Source organism: Vidua macroura, chromosome 9 (assembly GCF_024509145.1).
Source record: "Vidua macroura isolate BioBank_ID:100142 chromosome 9, ASM2450914v1, whole genome shotgun sequence".
NCBI classification, from domain to species: domain Eukaryota; kingdom Metazoa; phylum Chordata; class Aves; order Passeriformes; family Viduidae; genus Vidua; species Vidua macroura.
The window spans coordinates 26805990-26823129 of record NC_071579.1 but is presented as its reverse complement, the minus strand read 5'-3'; the positions used below and the strand labels follow the sequence as shown (position 1 = coordinate 26823129).

Below are 17140 nucleotides of genomic sequence, written 5' to 3'. Positions count from 1 at the left end.
GCCATGTGCCATGAAGTCTGTTTTGTTTTAAGTCTGTTTTGTTGGTACTTGCCTTCTTCTGTAAATGACAATGTGTTTGCATTCTGTTCAAGCAATTTCCTTTGCATTGTTAGCTGTAAGTGGCTCTTGAGGTGTCTTCCAGGGCTAATTTGTTCTGAAAAACAGTGTAACAAGTTTTCAGTTGCAATGAAAATACATTTTGACAAACTGACTTTATTTAAGGAACCTGTTACTTTTCCATCATGCAGAGATAAACTGAAATATTTGACAACTACATTTATCCAGTGCTGTAATTAATGGTGCTGTCATTTCTCCCTGACCCCAGGAAATGATGTATATCTGGAATGGCTATGCTGTAATTGGAAAATGTCCCAACTTAACAGAAGGCATGTTAGAGACTTTAAATGAAGCAGAAGAAGCATTGGCAAGAAGTTCAGGTAACCAGTGATAGGGTTTAAGCAGTTACTGTACACTGCAATAGCTAGAGATATTATCTGTGAATAGAGACACACTCATTAGTAAAGTTAATTGGGTCACAGGAGGAACACAGATAATGAAACCATTTATTTGTGCAAATAGGAATATTTTTTATTTTTGACGTAGCAACTATTTACAGTAATAGTAAGAGATTTTTCCATCCACAAGTGTGCGTTAGGAATGGTTTATGACATGTGATAAAGGTCTGTTTATTTTGTTAGATCAACATCAGCATATTCACTGACTTCATTACTTGGATCCTGAAGCTTTGTTACCCTCAAATTTTGCTATCCTCAATTTTGAAGGATAAATAGGAAAGGAGTTGGTTTTTTGTTTTAAAAGTGCTGTCAGTTTTTATGTGACCTTTGGGTTGAATGTTCTGGTGTCACCAGTGTGCTGCAGAAATCCAGGACACCAGGGATGGCCTTTCTGTCAATGAGCACAATATGGGATTGACCTGAAACAGCCCCTGCTACAACATTTTCTGTCAGTCTCTTAATTAGCTATCCATGAGAAAATTGAATTGGTGTTTATTTCTTGTCAGTCTTTCCCAGTTCCTGTGGGAGTGCAAGCAGTCTGCACAGCATTTGTCAGCTTTTCCTTGACCAATATTTGATCCTACTACTATTATATACAACCTTCCTGCGAAAGGATCAAGCCCCTGTTGACAAAGGAATATAGGCTAAAACACTGCATTGCAGTCTTTTCTAGGGCCTTGGACTTCTGTGCAGTGAGTTACACAAGATTTGAAAGGGTTGCTGAAAGACTGGCTAAAGCTATCTATTTTTAATCAATTGAAAAAGAGAATGGGAAAATATTTTCAGTGACATCTTAGAGAAAGGCCTTTGACCTATTCACTTTCTTTGTCACTGATTTTGTTTCATCATTTTAAATAAGTGAAGTATTTCCATGTTCCCTTTTTTTCTTAGTTGGCAAATTGTGGCTAAGGCTGCATTTTGCAGGGATTTGTATCAGATTCATGTTTGTAAAACACCATGAGGCCATATAATTGAAAAATGGGATATATTTTAAACATGCCAACAATTTAAAGTGTTGCCTGTTCAAAATACTGACTTGCTCTTTTCAGGCATATTTAATGAATTGGAAATGAGCAACCAAGCTGAATATTTTGCCTGTAAACATTTAAGTGTAAGCTGCCTATATGTATTGGCTATGAAAAACCCAGCAGTTTTCTTTGTTATGTATTATGCAGAATTTTTTTGATGGAGAAAGAGTGTTGATAGTAAGGATTTTGAACTAGGTTAAGCTGGTATGACTCTGGGCTCTCAGAAGTATAAACTCCAAAGAAAGTATGGTAAGATGTGATGTACAGGTAGCAAAGTTTCACCTATTTTTATTTAGCCAAATGAAGGTGGAGAATTGACAAAATTCTTGCCCATGAATAGGCCGTGTCAAGTCAGGAAGCAAAAGAGCTGCACAGGGCAATAAAGGCAAAGGGTTGAGAGATTGTAAGTTGGACTTCAGTATTTACAAAATGGACACCTTAAATTAGTTCTTAGGTGTCAGAGCAGTAAGCCTGTGGAATAGCTCTTCAGTGGGAGTAGGGAGGGAAAGAACAGCCCACCAATTTTTGGACAAAGTTCAATCAATTTATGAAAAGGTTGATGTGTGTTTGTCTCTGCAGAAAGTTAAATTCACCAACTGGTTTTTTCCTGTGTTTCAGTAGATAGACTGTACTCATACTTACCTTCAAAAAGTTTCCCTACAGGCAGGAAAGTCTTCTCTGTTGTAGAGTTTTCTAAAATGTGCCATTTACTTCCTCCTGCAGCTACAGAACTACTGGCAGATGACCGGTGCGTGATCAAGCTGTTAAAGGGATTATGCTTCAAGCATTTGGGCAAGATCTCAGAAGCAGAAGACCACTTTAATTACATCTATTTAAAGTAAGTTTTCATACCTGGCATGTAGGAGAGCTCTTGAGTTTCAAGTAAGAGGAGATGCAACCATGATATGACTAGAAGGGAGAGGATTGCAGTATCTTTAGTGTTTGTTTGCTTCAAGGTATTTCAATTTTAATTTCCACTGTTATTAGCCATGTGTTGAAGAATATAAAATCTTCAGTTTTTATTTTATTTTTAAATAATTTTTGAAGTATTTTCTCCTTTTTGGAGGACTATAGGTGCACACAATTTTTCAGATAACACTTGGCCTTTATTGCCCCTTCCTCTTCCCAGTCATGAAGAAGCTGTACCCAAAAATACAAATGCACTCTGCAGAGACAGGTGGGAGCATGATTACACTGGGACCTTCTGCACATCATGTGGTGAATGGCACCTCTTTTTGTCAGCTCACATGGATAGAGCTCATGATATTGTCATCTTTTCTAACATTTCCTTGATAATAAAGGCATTATTTTCTGATCCTGAGATTATACATACCGTGTAGGATGCTTATGCAAAACACACATATAATAACCCAGAAGGGAGCTTTGGATAGAGAACATGACAAGTGTTGTAATAGAGATTGATTGCTCCTTCTGATCTTAGCTAATCTCCTATTTACTTGTGTTTGGAGCTGTTAAATGAGGGAAACAATATATCATTTCAAGGTCTCTAGGCTATTTCTTTTCCAATGCAGTGAGAAGAAGATAAAATATGACCATTATCTAATTCCAAATGCCTTGCTGGAGCTGGCAATACTGTATCTGGACCAGGATAGAAGAGAAGAAGCAATAAAACTTCTGGAAAAAGCAAAGTAAGTGAAAAGGCTGTGTTCGTGTCTGATGGATCAGTTTGGTGTTTTACTGGTTAGCAGGGAGCAGAATAATTTCATTAATATAATGGAAACTCATTTCATTTTTCCAATGGGAGCATGCATGCCTTAATTTTGGTTTGGACCTTTCCAGTGGTAGGTGTTGCATTTGTTAAGTCTTGGACTTGAAAAAAGAGCAAAAAAATTAAGTATCTCAATAGGACTGTCAAAGGCTTCCATAAGAAATAATCCATGTGTAACAAATGTAATAATCTTTGTAATCTATTTGCTTATTCATATAAAGGATGTATTAAATTTAATCAAAGCTCTGTGTTATGGCTAAAATAGCATTACTTAAACTGATGGCCAGCACTGCCTGTGTCTTGGTATCTTTGTATTGTATCATCTGCATCAAGGCAACTAAAACACCTGCTTTTACTGTTTTGTGTGATTGATTTTTCTAGCAAAGCAGGTTTATGGGAAGTTGGATTTGATCATGTGTGTTCTTTATTATAAAATTTTAAAAATATGGGTTTTGCCTCTGTTTGAACCTTTATTTCTCTGCTGAGCCAAAATTTTAGCAGTGGTGGGGAGGGAGGAAATCCAACCCAAACAACTCTCCCCCTCTTCAAGCATCCAGCAGCAGCAGGGTAGTTCACCTCTGCCTGGGTCCTGAATGAGTCCAGATGTGCAGAGTCACTGCCACAGGTGTGAGCAGCTACAAAACTGATGTCTGCCCTTGGGTCAGAGAGGTCAGATAGAGTTTTTATGTTGCTTTTTGTCCAAGTCAGGCAACTCTGCAAGCCAGAGTAGCAAATCAAGCCTACCAAAGATTATGCCAAAAGCCTGTCAGCACAAAAATTAAAATATTGTAATCTTTAATCTCCTGTGCTTCTGAGCCTCGTTCTCTGTAGACTCATGGAAGATACTAAGAGCAACAAAAATTGCATTAGCAAAGTGCGGTGGAAAGTTTTTCAATTGGTTTCATGTTCCTCAAAACACACCTCTCCTGTCCCCATTTCCTTTGTTCAAATCTCTCTTAACAAGAGATCTAGAAATGAATGATTTGGAGCTGCTGATTCCAGCTGGAACTTCTGTCATTGCTGCTTGGCCTGGCAGCTCTGAGTGTCTCAGGTCCCCTCAGGAGAAGGTGTTTGGCTTAACAGACAGCAGCTCTAAAAATGTGTTGTGCCCAGTGTATGAAAGCTGCTACTCAGACTTGCTGTGCTCAAAGAACTCTTGAAAACTGTAATGACTGACAAAAAAAACAACCAAACAAAAACCCAAACAAACAACCAAAAAAAAAAAAAACCAAAACACCAACCCCACCCTCATTACAAACCCCCTTGTTTCAGTCAGCCATAAATAAAGGTGCAGCTCTTACATTTTCACCTGTGGCATTAAAATGCTCTGGGTTTATGAGCTTTCAGCTGCCAACACTGAATGTCTCAGCAGCCATGAGACAGGGAGGGAGGGCAGAGCGTTGGTGGGGCTGCAGAATTCAGTTTGCAGTTGGCAGGAGCGCAGGCGAGCGCTTGGCTGGTGTGTGACGTTTGATTTGCCTGACCTAAATCCACGTCCTGCTGCTGGCTTGGATCCTGAGCTCTGTGAGAAAGAGTGGGACGAGATGATAAACAGCTTTGGCTTGGTCATGCATGGAAATATTTGTATTTGTATGACTGTAAACTACAAACAAGAATATCAGTGTACTCATGAGAAATACAGGCTCGGCATGACAAAATCGATTTCATTTAAAGGAAAAACTCCAAGGGGTTTCAGATCAGCACACAGCAGAACCCGGCCACCTCCTTTTCTCAGTCAGCCTCTTGGGTGTTGCATACATAAATTTATAAGCTGGTGTAGGATGGGCATGGAATTCCTTGTTTTCACCAAGAGACTGGCACTGCCACAGACAGATACCATGCTGCCATGCTTGGTTTGAATTATGAATTTAGAACTGAAATGCTGTTAAGATACACAGAGTTTAATACTTAATGTTATGTTTTTGTAAAAATTACAAATAACTTCTATGAGAAAATTAGCATGGTCTAATCCTGTTTTGTATCTGGATTCTGTATCCATCCTGTAGGAGTTGACATGTTAATTCCTACTAAGTAGGATCTGCAATTTCTATGTGGCCCTGGGGCAAATTTTCTTTTTTTTAATATAAGCTTTTCCATGAAAATACAGGTTCTCTGAATCTTCCAGTAACTCGTTAGAGCATGACAGAACTACTGGAAACTATAGGCAGATGACAGTGTGGAGCTAGGTACTAAATGTGTGTGGTGGAAATCCTGCCAGTCTTTCCCTGGGATGGTGAATTGCTCCTCCAAAGCTGATATGGAACCTGGTGTGTGCCCACTTTCTCTTTCCAAGATCTGGAGCAGCAAATTTTCTGCCTTCATTTTCTACACACAGAATTCACATTGTTGGCAACCATAGGATGGAGATGGGGTGTTTCCCTCCTCTGGATCAGGACAGTTTCCCTTCTCTCTCTCTCTGTTTTTTCTCTTTTTCTTCTCCCTTCCTCTTTACTTTCTTGAAATGAGTCTGCCTTATTAAAGTAATTTTTTAAAATGCTGAAAATATTTATATTCAAATCTGTCAGTTACTCTTTGAGAGGGGGAAAAATTTTCTAATTTCTGAATGTAAACTAAGTAGATGTTACAGATAATTAATATGGACTCAATATTTTGATTGAGTGGACCAGATTCAATTTCTTACTAAGCTATATTTTTCTGGTAATTGCCAGACAGTGGAACTACAAATAAAGAACAAAGAGCTGCATTGTTTGGCCAGGAACACATGCCTTGTATTTTAGAGTAGGCAACAAAGGAACTTGTGAAGAAAGAATTTTTTTCTGTCTGCTGTTGTTTTGCTTAAAACAGTAATACAAAGGTAACTTAGAAATGTTTTAAAAATATATATTCATTGGAGTGGATCTTCTTTTGTTTCAGACAAAACTACAAGAACTACTCCATGGAAACAAGGACACATTTCAGAATTCAAGCTGCCCTGCACCAAGCCAAATCCGCCCCAGAAAATGGAATGCACTGTGGAGCCTCGGCAGTGTCGTAACTTTTTCTTCTTTGATGTTCTGTTTGTTGCAAACTTTGGTGCAGAAAATTACTGACACTTTAGAATTATTTTTCCTTCTCTTTCAAGTCAGTGAAAAACCAAATAACTTAAAATTTCAAAGGTGATGCATAAAACATTACTCTAGTGTAATAACATGGCAAAAAATCTCTCAAACCAACCATAACCTTGAAAAATATTGTTTTTCCAACAGTGGCTTTTTGACACTTGCACACACCTACATCTGTGTAATTCATTTTTCAATTGTGTGCCTTTTTCTTGCATTCACAACATTATGTTGTAGCTTGCTTAGTGAAAGGGGAACATTTGAAAAGAAAACAAACAGCAAAACTTTAAGATTTCCAGATTTAATCTCAGTTAGTTCTAAATGTTTGTCTGGATCCATACTGCTAGCAGCTGAGAAGGAAGCATTGCTTTTTCCCAGTACCCGCTTAGTTGGAATGGTGGGAGAAAATCTCACAGCAGGGAGGAGCTCTGGATCCTGGGCATATCTAGTTGTGCACAGAAAGCTTCTCTTTACCAGCTCCCACCAGTCATATTTTTGCTTCTGCAAGAACCCTGCTGGTGAAAAGAATGGTCTCCCTTATGCAAGTACCTTGACTTTTTCTTTAGTTTGGTTTTCCTGTCAAGTCTGCTGTTTGTAGCAGCTGAATTAATTTACTGAGGATTGATAAAGGTGGTGATGCCATAAAACTGCATCACTTCTTCTTTGACAGTGGGAGGTTCTTAGGAAATGTCTTTTGTCAGATGAACATGATCTGAAGCTTATGTCAAATTGAAAGCACAAGTCCTTGAAGGTCATTTAGGAAATGGCAACACTGCAGTGGCTGGAGCAATACAGGAGTTACTGTGACAGTGCAGCCCTTCCTGCAGTGACTGCTCTTGGGATTCCCAAGCTGAGATGTCCCTGTTGCACAAGGCTGATGTTCCCTGTGGGAGGAAGCTGGGGCTGGAGCAGGCTCCCTCAGCACAAAGGACAGCCCTTCTGCTCTTTATTGATCTTTTGGGAGATTTTCTGTGTAAGGGGCTTTGAGAATAGAGCAATGAGCTGGGTCTGCCTTCCACTGCTGCCATGGAATTCCTGCTTTGCTGGAAAACTGGTGAAGTCAGTGGTACCACAGCTTTGCCTTGTGTTTGCCGTTCTCCAGGCTAGCTCCATGTCTGTATGCCTCTGGGGTTTTGGGACACACTTCTACCTCCCTTTTGAAAGAGCTTCTTCCCCATTACCCATTCTGATGGGTGGAGATGGGAGGTCTTCTGACAGCCCTTTTTCTCCAATGGAGACGTTTGTCAGGAAGATTCATATCTATGTACCTCACAGTGCATACCTTTCTAAAGTGATTGTTCCCAGCAAAAGAGAAAATTGAGAGTTTATAGCTCTGCTTTTGCCTCCTCAAAGGAAATAAAATTGTTTTATAACTGTAGATTAATATGCAAGGAGACAGAACCACCAGTTCCTCAACATGGAGAACTTGCGTTATCTTAAAAATAGATGCCCTTTATAAAAGTCTTTGCAAGTTAAAAATCATAGATGAAGAATGCATTTTTTAAAGTGACTTTCTCAGATAAATTCAGTTCTGATAAATTTCTTGATTCAGATAAAATTCAGTATAAACAGTTATGCTATTTACATGCCGCACATCAAAACTTCAGTGTAAAAATTCAGTCATTCTTTGTATAGAATAAAAAAAATTTCTTGTTCTACTTCATGCATATAACGCCTCTTCTTCCAGTTGTGTCCTTTTCAAATATTTTGGCAGCCTTAGCATCTTTTAAGCAAGCAATGCCACGTGAAAATTAGCATAAATTGTACTTTGCAGAAAGTGAACAATCCTTCTGAGTGTAGATTCACTTCTCTTCTTTGAAATTTCACCCACAACTCAGTTTTGCCTGATCTTAGATAGATCACAAAAGGATGTACTGTGTGATACTCAGCCAGCTTCATTGCTTTGCAGCAATGAAAATCCCAAGATTTTCCTAAGGTTTTCATAACCTTCCTAATCTTTATCTCAAACACCAGCACCAGTCACACTGTGGACCTGATCTCCAGCTTCAGCTGAGTGCTTTGTAGGTCACTGTGATATTTCACTCTGACTCCTTGGCTCCCAAGCCATAGCAAATAATCACCTTCCTTATGCAGTGAGGATTTATGGACTGTAATAATATGGATTCACTTGAGGAGAAGACGAGTGGAAGGTCCGGTGCATTGTCACTGTGTAAGTTTTTTGATGTGTTACATTTGCAATTGCCCAACATCACTCTGCTCATCAGTTCCTTCATTTTGCTGCTCCTCCAAGACAGGGATCCAAACTCCTTGGGCTCAGTCTGGGCTGGAAGGTTGATGCTGGGCTGGTTTTTCCATTGCTCCTCCAGCAGCTGCTGCGTGGTGCCTGGAGCAGCTCTGCAGGACAGTAAAGTGCTTCATCAGTCTGGAGTCCCAAATGCAGTGAATCAGGGGAAGCACAAAGGTGTGAGTTCTCCCCTCAGGGTACTCAGCAGAAAATAGCAGATATTGTCATTGAATTGCACATCAGAGACCAAAGCATGGCCCAAGATTCAGGAAATGGAAGTATGACTGCAGATGGATATATCCACACCTCAACTGCAGAAGGAGCAGCTCCTTCTGCATTCAAACACCGAACTGTCTGAGCAATGCTTGAGAAACTCACTCTTTGCACCAGCTTTAGCTGCTGCAATCAGCTCTTCCTCATCCTCAGCAAAGCCAGAGACCTTACCCAAAGACAAAAATTACTAACTCAGACAAGAGAAAAGTTTTCTGCACTTGGTAGGACCTTTATCATAAACCCCACAAACGTTATTTCTTCTTCTATGTATTTTTTTTTAAACTAGGAAGTGTTTTCCTGCCAGTAACCAGGGAGGGGTAAAAATTCCTACTCAGTTTCCTGGATGTCTGCAGCAGCAGCTGTGGAGCCCCATGGGACAATGCTGTCACCTGAAAGTGGTGCTGGCAGGAAGGGCAAGGCAGTGAAAGGGGCATCCCTTTTATCATGAGCTCTGTGATGTGGAATCCCTGTGTGCAAGGTCTCCCAGTGAACTGAGGGCTGAAGAGCCAGCAGCTCCTGCTGAGGTCTGGTCAGGTGCAAATGCATCAGCCCCCAGCTCCTGTGAGTAACAGGAGATGAGATACAAACTGTTGGGTGAAGGATGCTGGGCTGGAGCTGGACCTGGGCGCAGCTTTTCTGGATGGTTAGAAGAGAATTTAATGATGTCACAACCATGATACTGTGATCTGGAAACACACGCTTAAGATTGCTCAACTCCACCTGTGTCAAAGGAGCCTGCTTTGCTTACTGACAGGCAGTTCATTTGCCATCCACAGCTCACACGTGCCATCAGGGATGGGTGGTTTAGGTTCTGTCCCCTTCTGACTGTGCCTGGCCTTGGGCTGTTTACACCTCAAAGTTTGGATTAGGAAACAGCATTTTATGAAATACAGAAGCATAGATCAGGACCATATCAAACATTTCCTCCCATTTCACACTGGTTTTGGCATTAAATTCTGTATTGAGTGCTTTAATATTTTTAGTTATCTGTGGCCTGGGTCCAGGACTAAAAGCTCACAGGCTGACAGCTTGTGTTCCTCTGGCCCAACAAAGGCACCAAGTAATGCTTTTCCATGTGAGACAAAGCTTTCCTACAGGTCAGTTCCAGAATGCAAAAAGCACTCCCAGGAGTTTAAATACAATACTCAGCCTCCAGTTCCACCTGCAAGCTGCATTTCTTTGCCTTCTCAAGCATAAAAACAAAGCAAATGTATATGAAATGACCAAAACAACGCATTCAACACTGTTCCCCCTCTGGGAGGAAGAGGAGAAGATAAAGAGGTGAGTCATGTTGTTTACTGCTCTACAGGAAAATGGGTAATGGTTGGCAACATCATTGATGAATGAGATTGGGCAACCTGAACAGACTAGAAAAGAACTTGCTTCTTTTCTCATTGTGTTCTGCAAATACATTTTGGTGGCAGGTGATGTGCACAGCGTGTACCAGCAAGTGTTTTAATTGAATGATTTGTCATCATAGAATATTTTTAAAAGATGCTATCTAGGTTTGCTTCAGGTGTTTTAAAAAAAAATACAAGTACTTTCCTTTAAGGACATGCTCAGTCAATCCTTGTCTCCAAGACTTACGAATAGCAACAGAGCTAATAAATACCTGCATTGCACTGTGGTAAAGTTCTGCATAGTGTTTGCTCAAATTCAATCATGACTCTGTAGGACTGGGCTGTACTCCATTATCTTCTGTGTTTTTTTTAAACCTCAGGACCTACTTACTTTCATTGCTGGCTAAGCATAGGCAAAACATTTATTTAGAATTATGCATTGCAGGGAAATCTACTTGCTTTCTCTCTCCTTGGCTGTTTTACAGGAAGAATACAAAACAGAGCAGTCATAACCCCCTGCATGCTCTTTTTATGGGCTGATTCAATTTTAAAAAAGGCAAAGAAAAGTTTATCTTGTGCTAGCAAAGTACAGGAACAGCAGTTTCAGGCCTGTGGCCTAAAAGTAATGTAGTGATGTGGTGGAAAGGGAAGATAGGCAGAAGCTGCAATACTCTGGGTGGTTCTCCTCTTCCTATTCCTTTCATCCTGCAGCGCACAGGGTGTGAAGGTAAGAACAGCATCCTTGGTGCTGGAGCTGTGTGGGATGTTTGTCTGCAGTGCTGGAGACCCGGGGCTGTGCTTGGTGTCAGCTGTGTCACAGGGGCAGTCCCAGGAGGAGCTGGTGCTTTGTCAGTGTGGTGCTTGCCCTGATGTTCTGGGGAAGGTGCTGGTGTGAGATGCCTGCAGCTGCCTCTGCTCTGCAGATGGGGAACAGGAACTGTATCTTCAGTAGAGTTCAGTAACTCGTTCTGGGGAGTGAAGCAAGGCTGTTAACTCCAGAGGATCCTAGAATTACATGGCTCATGTTCAGTGTCATCTTCTTCTGGGTACAGTACCCAGCACTGCTCTCACCACCACTAAGGTTGTGCAGCTGCAGAGGTTTTTAGATGCAAACATCAGGGCCAGTTACAGTTTTGATATTTCAGTCATAGATATAATATCAGGTTGCAAGGGACCTCAAGGATCATCTGGTCCAACCTGTCTTGCCAAAAGCAGATGCTAGGCAAGGTGGCCCTGCATCCTGTCCAGCTGAATCTTAGAAGTACCCAATGTTGGGAGATCTAACATTGCCTGGGGAGATTATTCCAATGACTGATGCAATTGTGAAAATGTGATTTGCCTTTCATTCTTATGGCTTATGGATACCTGAGTCAGGTTTCCATTCTGTGATGCTGGCTGGGCTTTTCACTGATGCAAATATATGTTGTTATTCCTAAGAAACAGCAGGAATTCCATGCAGAGTCTTTGTTGTTGTCTGATCTGTCACACACACACACACACACACACACACACAAAGAAAAGCATATATAAATATACATGAACCATCTATGTATGTATGTATACTCACACACAGTGGTAACAGGTTCTGGAGCCAAAGCTTTTTGAAAAGTTATCAGAACTGCTTGAACTATTTATTAAATTCAGGACTTAAAAAAGGCAAGATACTTTAAAAAGAAAAGACAGCTTTGTTGATGGCTGAGGAAAATGCAGATGTTAAAGGCCTTTACTAATGGCTTGCAGTAGGATCACACTGCAGGACTGTGCAGTTTGCAGCCTTCTAGAAGATGAAATCCCAAGGCACACAGGCAATCTAGCAAGAGCCCTTCAGTGGGGTAACCTCACAAAAATGCAGTTTTATGCTCTAGATTTGAAGGGCGTCAGTTTTCACTCTGGACTAGCAGAGCTCTGCCTCAGTGGGACAGTGCCTGGGATGGCTCTGTCCTGCTCAGAAAACAATTTAGAAGTGATTCATCCTTTCCCCCCTTGAATTCTTGCCTTGTCTGCCTCCCTCAATCTGCTTCCCCAGCGTGAATCCTGGATTACACAGGCAGCTCCTGCTAACGTGGCAGAAGTGTGGGCAAAAGAGGCTGAAAAGGCGAAGTCTGTCTGTCGTGGTGCAGTGAGAGCCCTGGCAAAAGGGCAGCCACGGAGCAGAGTGAGGCTGGGAAAGTGCTCGGTGTGGGCAGCCAGGGCCCGTGCACTGTGTGGTGAATCCAACATTTACTGCTGTGTGCAGAGCTCTTGAAATGCCTTCTTGGAAAGAAAGACAAATGTTTTGTAAGGGTTGGTGCTGCAAAGAGCAGGTTTATTAAGCTTCTGCTGCTTGTTTTCCAGCTGGGAGGACAGAGGAGGGCTGGGGGCTCTCTGTGCACGCTCCGTGTGGCTGGGCCCCTCTTGCTGAGTAAGCAAATACCTCGGGGCTGTGGGAACACAGAAAGGACTCTGCACAAAGGATTTCTTCATTATAAACTCCTCTCTGCAGCTTTTACTTAGCAAAGTGTCAGAGCAGAGTGGATGTTGTAATGAATCAGCTACTAGCGTGAAAATAGAGTTATTTCTTCTGCTTAAATCAAAAAGATGCTTTAGCAGAGTGCACTTAGACTGTTCTCTTTATCACAAAGCATTAACTTTGCATTTCATACTAAGAATTCCAAAGCCCTGAACTCTTATCCCAGAACAGGTTTAAATGCAAGATAATCTGCAAAGGATGGTTAGCATAAATTATATTCTTCAAAGTTAAATGCTATATAAAAGGAAAAGTTAATCCTTGAAGCTAATTTTTATTCTGGGTATTAAGTCAAGAAGGGTTCTTCTGAACAGATTTTATTCATGTGTTTTATAGGTTGTCAACTAGAATGTATTTTTTAATAAAAATGTGGTATCTGTAACAAACTGAGTTTGTAATCAGCCAGCATCCACATTATTTCCTGAGTCCTTTTAATCCAGGATTTAACTTCTGAGAGACCCTGTATGTTTAGTTTCAGCCATCTTGTTATTTATTTCACTGACAGTCTGACTCAAAAGAATTTTCATCTTTACCACGATTGCACAAGGACAGGAAATGTTGAAGTCCTGAAACTGTGGCAACTGAAGTAAATTCAGGTATTTCATAATCTCTCAGCCCAGAAGTGTACCCTTCTGCCACTGGAAACTGTCAGCCTTCCAAACACAGAACTGCTTTCAGCCCTGGGAAGCTGCAAGACCATAAGAGCTTTTAAACCCTTATGTGGCTCATGTTCCTTAGAAAGAAATGCTCTGGGCTGGGTTTGTTTGTTTATGTATGATTCTCCCCCAGATTTACATAATGAACTGGCAACAAGTAATAAGGATTACCATCCTTAGATGTAAAATGATTAAAGTGGTAATTCCCGTAGCATGCAGGAATTTTTAAGCACAAAGGTCTGTACAAAACTGAGTATTCCTTACTTATCATTACATCTCTGGCTTCAGGTTTGTGGGAGTTTCTCTCTCATGCAGGAGACAAAATCCATTTCCTACTCTAATCTTCAAGTGGAACCCAAGCACGTCCTTGCTGTGCCTCCTGGGTGCAGGTGCTGCTCCCTCCCAGTGCAGGGGACAGCAGTGATGTGGTGCCACTGACCTGGGGCGTGTGGGTTTCACACCCCCTGTCCCTTGTGCTGCTGGAATGGAGCCTGCTGATCCCTCAGCCCAGCTGGGTCTGTGCCTGGGCTGCTGTGCCACTTCCAGCTCCAAGTTACTAATGCCATCACTGCACTCAGCATTTTCATCACACAGTGCAGGCCCTATGAAAATGCTTCAAAGCAACAGCTCTTGAGGGCTGTTGAGCACCTCCAAACTCAGCTACTTGCACACAGTGGCTGAAGAGGGGGTTTTGTTTGTTTTTTCCTTCAAACTGCTTTGCAGACATTTTCTATGGGCCTGCCCACCCTGGCATAAGAAGAACTTTGAGTGAACAGGTTCAGGTGAAGACAGAGCCAACTCCCTTCCCTCAGTTGCAGGAGACTGCAGCTGGGAACAGCCTTAATGTGTTTAAAGTGCAAGTAATTGTTAGACACCTCTAGGACAGGAGGTAAATGTACCTTCATCTTAGACATGGTAGAAATAAGACACAGATCTGGTTCCACAGTTAGCTAAAATTCAGGTTATACATTTTTTTGCATTAAATTTAGCTCAATTCTTCTTTGCATTTGAATTAGAAATCACCCAGAACAGTATTGTACCTAAAAACTTGAAAAATAATTTGATTTATTTGTTATATTTACACATTTGTCTTTAAGCTGAAATTTGAACTTTTTTGTAATGGTCTTGTGTCATCACCTTCAATTTCAGCCCTTCACACCTTTTTGCTATTTAACCAGTATTTTAATAGAAGTAATTTCTTCCCTTAGCCCAGTCAGTATCAGTTATTGTTAATCAGTTAAAAGTTCAGCTGCTCAGGTGTCAGCTGCCTAGGAAAGCATTCAGCTCAGTAACCCATCACTTCCTACTTCTTTTTAATCTTTCTTAAGTCTTGTAATAAATAAAGATTAATACCACCATGACAACACTGTTTTTTTCAAATTGTTCATTTGCCAGTTTTAACAAGATAAAGAAATGAATACTTAATGTGGACATTGTTTTACCAAAAAAAAAAAAAAAAAGAACCCAACCCCTGAAACAAACAGACAAAAAGGACACAAAGGAACACACATGGAATGATGAAAAGGAACAATGATATTGCACAACTTCAGGTCTCTCTTCCCAGATTTTGATCCATGTAATTAGGTATGTATGAATTCAGCAAAACGTTGTGTCCAGATAAATGTGTGGCCATTTGAGTGAATCTAGAACTGCAGTGTGTTTTCAGTTCCTTTTGACTGCTCCTTGGAGCTCTTCTAAGGGAGTAGGGTGCTGTCAGCTGCAGGAATAATAAACAAATGTTGACTCTCCATTGTGCTGACCAGTTATCCATAACCCACAGAATGACAATTCTCCTCTTCTGTAAATGCACTAAGTCCTCAAAGGACCTGGGTCTTTAAACACAACTTGTTGTATCAAGAACTCAAACTACATCTGAAACACAATCAAAGAATATCCCCCAATTTGCTGTGGTTAACTTGAGATTGTGTTTCATTTCATGAGACCAGGGCTTCTCACTGTGTCAGGGTGGCACTGAATGCACAGAAGTCACAGTAGGTACATCAAGGGAGTGGGGGAGAAGAAAAAAGGAGAAAAGCATGCTAAGAGGGAAAAGGCCTTTACAGCTACAATCTTTGCTGGAGCCTCTCTTAACAAGCACATACTGTTTGCTACAGAAATCAGGGAATTGTGTCATTCTGGCTATAGCAGGACTGTTTGCCCCTCCACTGCTACCCTGACACTCTGTGTTTATATAAACTTTGCATTTATGTGCAGAACACAGTCTATTTTTCTCCTCTCTGCATTCATTCCTGTTTGGTGGACTGATGTGCCAGCCAGCAGGACTCAACAGATACATTTAATACAGGAGACTGAGATACAGTATGTTTATTCTTAACTTCTGATAACCTAAGAACTACAAGAACGAGAGATGCAGTATCCATTTGCTATTATCCAAGACAACCATTTAAGGGAGAAAAAAATAGAATAAGTGATCAATGCTAACACTACATTAGTTCCAAATATTTTTTTTTTTCAGTTATGGCAGCTTAACTATTTATTGTTCATCTGGCCCACTTTTAATCTGATCAAGTTAAAAGTCACATATTAAAGTTTAAGGACTGTTATTTCATTGAAACCAAAGGAAGTTATAAAAAAACCCCATGAAACCACAGTTTCACTGCAGGACTTGTGTCATATCTTCATAATCTGTATCACTTGTAGAAAAGGGATAATGCATCTCAGTTTGCTTATAAGCTAGGAGATCACTTTGAAGTCTGCATATTCCTAACTGCAAACAAAATATAGCACTTTTAACAGGTTATAAATAAACTGGTTTTCAAGCATAGAGCCAGCCCAACAATAACAATACACTATTAAAAAGACCTAAGGCAATGAATTCCATCTCCAATGGAAAAAAAAAAAAAAAAGAAAAAGAAAAAGAACTGTGCAAACAAGCTTAAAACTATTTCTTTGTGCCAGTGTTATAAAATGTAGATTTCAATAAAGCCTTGACCCAAATGCCAGGACTTGTGAAAAGAATCAGAACAAAACTGGTTACTTTATTTAGGAAAAAAATACTCTTATCTTGCTGCTAATAAAATTGGATACACGCAGTTTAAACATTTACAGTTGCTGTAACACTTTACACAATTCCTATATATGGGTGTAAGAACAAACATTAAAAGACAATGGTGGGTCAAGGCTTTACATTAAAAATAACAACCTACTTTTCTATAGTCTCTAAAATACTATGTTTTCCAATATTTGCAGCCATTCAGGAATATTTTTTTATTTATTTATTAGGAAATGTATACTTTGTGCATGATCTTAATTCCTAATTCCTGGCTCTTTGGGCTGAATGACAAAAGGATCAAACCCATTGAAGTGGATGGTCTCCTCGAAGGTTCAGTAGAGAAACCCTGGCTCAGTTAGTCTCATATGATGAAAGCAGTGCTGCATCCACTGGCTCCATGCAGGATGGACAGGTGAAGGATCTCATCAACCAGTCATCTATACAGTCCAGGTGGTAAATGTGCATGCACGGCAGAAATCGGATAGGGTCCCCATAAACAAAGTCCATCATACAAATGACACATCTGGAAGGGGAAAAATAAAATACTAAGCTTGCTGTTGCCAATCTGGAAATTAAAAACAGTGTAATATCTATTCCTGGATGCTTTTAGTATTTGTAGATACTGTGAGAAGAAGCCTTGTGTAAGATAAAGTAAAGAGCCTCAAATGGATGGAGCGGTTTAGGTTAAAGGGACCATGGAGCCCACGGAGTTCCAACCCCTTGCCCTTGGCAGGGATGCTACTCACTACATCAGCCTTCTGCAGGACTTTATTTTT

General features: G+C 40.5%; 2 protein-coding genes across 6 annotated transcripts in view; one reads left to right on the top strand and one right to left on the bottom strand.

Moving 5' to 3' along the window:
* Positions 1–6335, top strand: part of TTC39A (tetratricopeptide repeat domain 39A) — a 42967-nt gene extending 36632 nt beyond the window's left edge. For all 5 annotated transcript variants that reach the window (XM_053985500.1, XM_053985502.1, XM_053985503.1 and 2 more), the window contains 4 exons: positions 326–437; positions 2267–2381; positions 3076–3192; positions 6147–6335. In XM_053985500.1, coding sequence (XP_053841475.1) covers positions 326–437; positions 2267–2381; positions 3076–3192; positions 6147–6267 — 465 coding nt within the window. In that variant the 3' untranslated portion in view covers positions 6268–6335. The remainder of the gene's footprint in view (positions 1–325; positions 438–2266; positions 2382–3075; positions 3193–6146) is intronic.
* Positions 6336–15661: 9326 nt separating this feature from the next.
* Positions 15662–17140, bottom strand: part of RNF11 (ring finger protein 11) — a 30385-nt gene continuing 28906 nt past the window's right edge. The window contains exon 3 of the mRNA XM_053984734.1: positions 15662–16887. Within this exon, the coding sequence (XP_053840709.1) occupies positions 16716–16887 (172 nt within the window). The 3' untranslated portion in view covers positions 15662–16715. The remainder of the gene's footprint in view (positions 16888–17140) is intronic.